Source organism: Mytilus trossulus, chromosome 5 (assembly GCF_036588685.1).
Source record: "Mytilus trossulus isolate FHL-02 chromosome 5, PNRI_Mtr1.1.1.hap1, whole genome shotgun sequence".
NCBI classification, from domain to species: Eukaryota; Metazoa; Mollusca; class Bivalvia; order Mytilida; family Mytilidae; genus Mytilus; species Mytilus trossulus.
This window is the reverse complement of record NC_086377.1, coordinates 12,128,177-12,133,363: the sequence shown is the minus strand read 5'-3', so window position 1 is coordinate 12,133,363 and position 5,187 is coordinate 12,128,177. Positions and strand designations below refer to the sequence as shown.

The window sequence follows — 5,187 nt, the reverse complement described above, 5'->3', positions numbered from 1 at the left end:
CTGATATATTCCACATGTCCTCAACGATAAACTGTTTATTTATTCCACACTGATCTACATATTTGGAACGAAGATAATCGTGGAGTTCCTGGGGGTCAAATGTTTTTTTCTCTTTTGCTTGTGTGAATAATGAATCCAATTTTGATTTTGGTCGTTTTGGTAAAGAAGGTTTAGGTGAATGAGGTCCATTTTCTTTAATTTGCTTTATAACTAATGTCATTTGTTCATAATAGTTCAAATGTTCAGTAATAATAACAGACTGTTCCGTTGACCACATCCCTGGAATACACTGATTTGAAGGTAAAATTAAAGATTGAAGATCATTGGTGGTTGGTAGAACCACAGGTCTCCTCCAGAATGCATTGAGTTCTGGAATTTGTAGCATGATGTCAATTTCTTTAAGTTTTCTCAAAATGAAATTTGGAGGTAATCCCACATTAAAAAATGTTGGTATCCGTGAAGAACCTTTGCGATAGCACGTAGCTTCCTCGCGTGGTCATCGGAATACCCTGTCTTCTCTTTTAACCATGCAGACCAAGATTGTTTATTCTTCCTTCTTTCCTTTCATTTTCCAGCCAGGCTTTGGTAAGATTTAAAAAATTTCCAAAATTAATATAAATTAAGTGTTTGAGCATCCTGCCGTTTTAGATTTCGTATCCCTTTATTTAATTTATCCACAATGTGCGTCTCACTCTCATTGCCAGAAAGCAAATAAGCGTAGCTGAATGTTTCTCTAGAAATTGTGTGGTTAATATCAGCAATGTTGTCTGTTAGATATTTGTGCAGTTCTTGAGGGGTCATTTCTTCCTTATTCACTTTTTTCGGTCCATAAACGTCACTAAGCCGTTGTTAAGGTTTTTTAGGAAGCTTCGGCTTCTTTCCGGTTGGTCCATTTGAATCAATTTCGTTAACCAACAATCCCATATTTTGATAGTAAATTCTATAATCATTAATCAATTGTTTTTGGGTAGAAGTCCATTGTTGTTCTGATTCCATATCTGCTTCACGTTCACACTGATTTGAAGGTAAAATTAATGTCTCTGCATTTCTTGAATATTCCAGCAATTAAGATGAAGAGGATAAAAAGTCATCTACTTCATTTTGAAGTTCTAAAGTAGAACAACATTATTGCGACATTAATAAAAACACGTCTTCTCGCCACTGTTAATTTTAAACGAAAGACCGCACCAGTCTGCTATATGTTTACATGTGATGACGACGTTGTCAATCACATGTAAACATACTCTTGAAGGGGACGTTAAATCCGATGCCTCGTGTAAAGAGAGTGCCACGCGCTTTGCACGTTAAGAACCCTTGCAACAACTCTTTTGAGGGGTCCGTAGGTGGCCTGTTGCTAGGCAAAATGTCTGTCCCTATCCAATATACCCTCCTTTTCCGGTGGCAGCCCAAATTTCTCCGACCATCATCCCAGATGGCGTAGATCAAGTCAGTATGAACCAACTTTTCGTCCATATCACGAGAGACCATACTCTAACAGTTCCAATGAACAACCCTTGCGACAAGAAAGGAACTACCAAAATGAATATCAAGGAAATATGAGTTACAAGCTTTTAGGCTTTAGTATATATATACATGTTGCACATGTAGTTATTTATCTCACTAGTCAAAGAACTGTAGCTACTGAAATTAATTTATTGTTGATCATGACTACTAACTGGGGTTCTTTACCCCCCTACAATACCTATTATAACCCCTATATGTTGAGCCCCTAGATACACAACCTCCATCTTATATGGGGGATAATTAACCCCAACCTTTCCAACACCCACATAACATCCAATGATATGGGAGTTCAATAACCCCCAGACTTTAACATTCAAATGTCAAGGAGGTTAAATTGATTTTAAATGATATACAAGTTTGACACACTTATATCCAACATCTAAGTTTTGTACTGAGGGGTCATGTCCCATTTGTTACATCCAGAATATATAATGATAAGATTTTCTCTTATGTATATTTACTCCAATTTTTTTTTTTTTTTTTTTTACCAATTTAAGGTTAAGGGGGAGGTGTTTCTGTTTAACCAATCAGGAATACAAATATATAACTGACAATTCAACAATATTTTATAAAAGTGTGTTTAAACTCTATAAGGTTATATATATTTTTGAATTCTAACAGAAAGGATTTACTATTTAAATTAACCATGTCTCATACCAGAATCAATTCAATATCACCACAAAATAGTGTCACATCAAGTTTAATGAATATGTACCATCAATATGAAATTCACATAAATGTACTGAAATGGACAGGTGTTATAGTGCTATTCATATTTACAGCATCTACCCTATGGATAACTGGTAGTTTATATTTGTCATCAAACATGTCAAAGCATAACATGAATGTTTCCAACTATGATATAAATGAACAGAACCTTACTTTTAACCAATCATTGTGTTCTTATATTAAACATTTCCGTCTACCTGGTGAATTTATGTTAACTGTGTGTGAATACAACAAAAGAACAATTATAGACATTCGTCAATTTTTGAACAATAAACCTACTATTAAAGGAATATCCTTATCACAAAGACAATGGGACTATTTGAGGTCTATAATACAGTATATAACAAGAGTTATTTATCACAGAAGTTAATAACAGGACTTACTTATGTATTTGGAAAATATCAAAATAAATGTATGAGCTATTATGTAATATATGTGTTTTTCTTAATATAAAGTATATTTACAGGTATTTAATGTGTTATGCATGTAGACATGAACGGTACAGATAAAAACTCACATGTGACTTTGATTGTGATACAGCCATTGGACTTGAGTATGTAGGTTCTTTGATTACCTTCCTTGCTAGCTGAAGCGTAAATTCGTTACTAGGTTTACCTTTATTACCCTCATTTCGAAGTAGTTCAGTCCAATAGACGATATATTGGTTAGTCCACTCTGGAATTAGGGTAGTAAAGGTAAACCTAAGAACGACGTTACGCTTCAGCTAGCAAGGAAGGTAATCAGAGAACCTACATACTCAAATCCGATGGCCGTAAGAGAGGGAAGGCAAGAGGGTAACTGCATTCCGGTACTGTCCATACATTTGCTCATTATGAGTTTGTCTCACCGTAAGGGTACTTTTTGTGTAATAAAAGATTAAAGAAAACAATCATAACATACAACTCTTTTATTGTATTTAAAGTTCTTTAGTGTCCATTTCCAAAGATCAAATTATATGCCATTTGTTCTTCTTTCTAATAGCATTCTTTTTCTCATTTTTAAATGTTTTTTAAAACTAATTTCCTCTTCTAACTTTCTCTTTTGTATTGTCAATATGTGGGCATTGTATGCTATCTTGGTGGCTAAATCTTCGATTTTTGTACTCATTATGTTGTTTAAATGTTCCACCATCTCAAATTCTGAAGGTCTAAAAAATATAGATAAAATTTATTTTTTACAGCACAAAATTAAAATAATAAATTATGATATATACAATTACTAATGATTTATTATATAAACACATTATATAAGGGTTTTTTAAAATGATTTTTTAAACATGAAAGTCAATGGTTATAATATACAATATCTAAATTTTGTGAAGATATATTTCCCTGATGCAATGATCACCTTGAATAATATGGCTTAATGTTTAGGAACTATGTGTTTTATTTGCTCACAATCAGACATTTTCTTTTAGATTGTGGATCTTTAAATTATTTTGATGTAATCTGTACTGAAGAATACATGTGTGTGTGTGTGTGTGTGTGTGTGTTGTATTGGAGTTCTATTATTTTAAAACAAAATAGGCTTTTAAAAGAAAAAATATACTCACATGTTCTGGGTATTTCTATTAGGTGGCTGTTGTTGCACAGGTTCCAAAGGCACATTAGTAGATCTACAAAAGCATAAATTAGATGTATTACTTTTATGTAAAGATTATAAAATATATAAATTTTAGCAGTATATACACTGTAAAAATTGTGTTTAGGGCCTAAACACTTTTCTATACACATTTCATGTTATACAATTGGTTACATGTTTAGGCTCTAAGCATGTGGGGCATTACATGTTGAAATTCTAAACATGTTTAGAATGGGGACACAACAGACATTTATGTGTATAGCTTCTAAACATTTTCCTAAACATGTTAAGCTCTAAACATGTTTAGGCTCTAAGCACAATTTTTACAGTGTAGCTAAGATAAATGAAGATAAATTTAATACAATGGAAAACGAATACCACGGCAACAAATCAAAAGGATAATAAAAACAAATCATAAATTCATAGACCAATGGAAAATTCGGACACATGCAAACAAAGGACGCAACAAGAAATACGTATAATACACACGAAGACAACAAACAAGTACATGGACAGTGTAAACTCACTCAAAGGATGTTTAAATGATATCTTATCAAAATAATTGATTATATTGTGAATATGAAGGCAACATAGTCTTGCTAACAACCTTACTGATATATACCTGGTCTGTTCAGGGGTTCTAACTGGTACTTCCTGTTTTATGACAGATTCCATTTTAATCTAATAATTAAAACAAAAATATATTTAAAAAACATATATAACCATTACAATATTAGTATAAATAAGAAGATGCGGTATGAGTACCAATGAGGCAACTCTCCATCCAAGTAACAATGCATAAAAAGTTAAACAGTTATAGGTCAAAGTACGGCCTTCAACACGAAGCAAAAGCTCACACCGAACAGTAAGCTATAAAGGGCCCCAAAATAACCAGTGTAACATAATTCAAACAGAAAAACCAAAGGTCTAATCTATTTACAAAACGAGAAACGAGAAACATATATGAAACATACTAACAAACTTTACGTATGTATTTAATAAATATACACAAATATTAAAGAGGGTCTTAATGTGGACATTTTTCAGAAATCTCTGAACAAAATTAAGGAGAATAAGGATCACACATTAAATTTAACAGTTTTCTGGTTTTGTTATTCGTAGTAAAATATCATCTCCAAAATCAGGAACAGCCCTAACTTACGGACATATTTACACTAAATTCCTTTACACAAATTCAATATCATTTTTTTATTATTTAATTTAGAATTTAGGGTTTACCTGTGTCACATTTGGACTGATTAAAACCAGAAAACCAACATTACATCACTTACATATGTAGTAGAATTAACCAATTCAAGTTTAATTAATTTATTAGAATTATAGAAACAAGTT

General features: G+C 32.2%; 1 protein-coding gene across 1 annotated transcript; it reads right to left on the bottom strand.

Moving 5' to 3' along the window:
* Window positions 1-3,028: 3,028 nt before the first annotated feature.
* Window positions 3,029-4,864, bottom strand: LOC134719418 (uncharacterized). The gene is made up of 3 exons (XM_063582417.1): window positions 4,457-4,864; window positions 3,806-3,868; window positions 3,029-3,400 (listed from the first exon to the last, which is right to left on the bottom strand). The coding sequence occupies exons 1-3, from the start codon at window positions 4,507-4,509 to the stop codon at window positions 3,205-3,207; spliced, it is 312 nt and encodes a 103-aa protein (XP_063438487.1). The 5' UTR covers window positions 4,510-4,864; the 3' UTR covers window positions 3,029-3,204.
* Window positions 4,865-5,187: the final 323 nt, after the last annotated feature.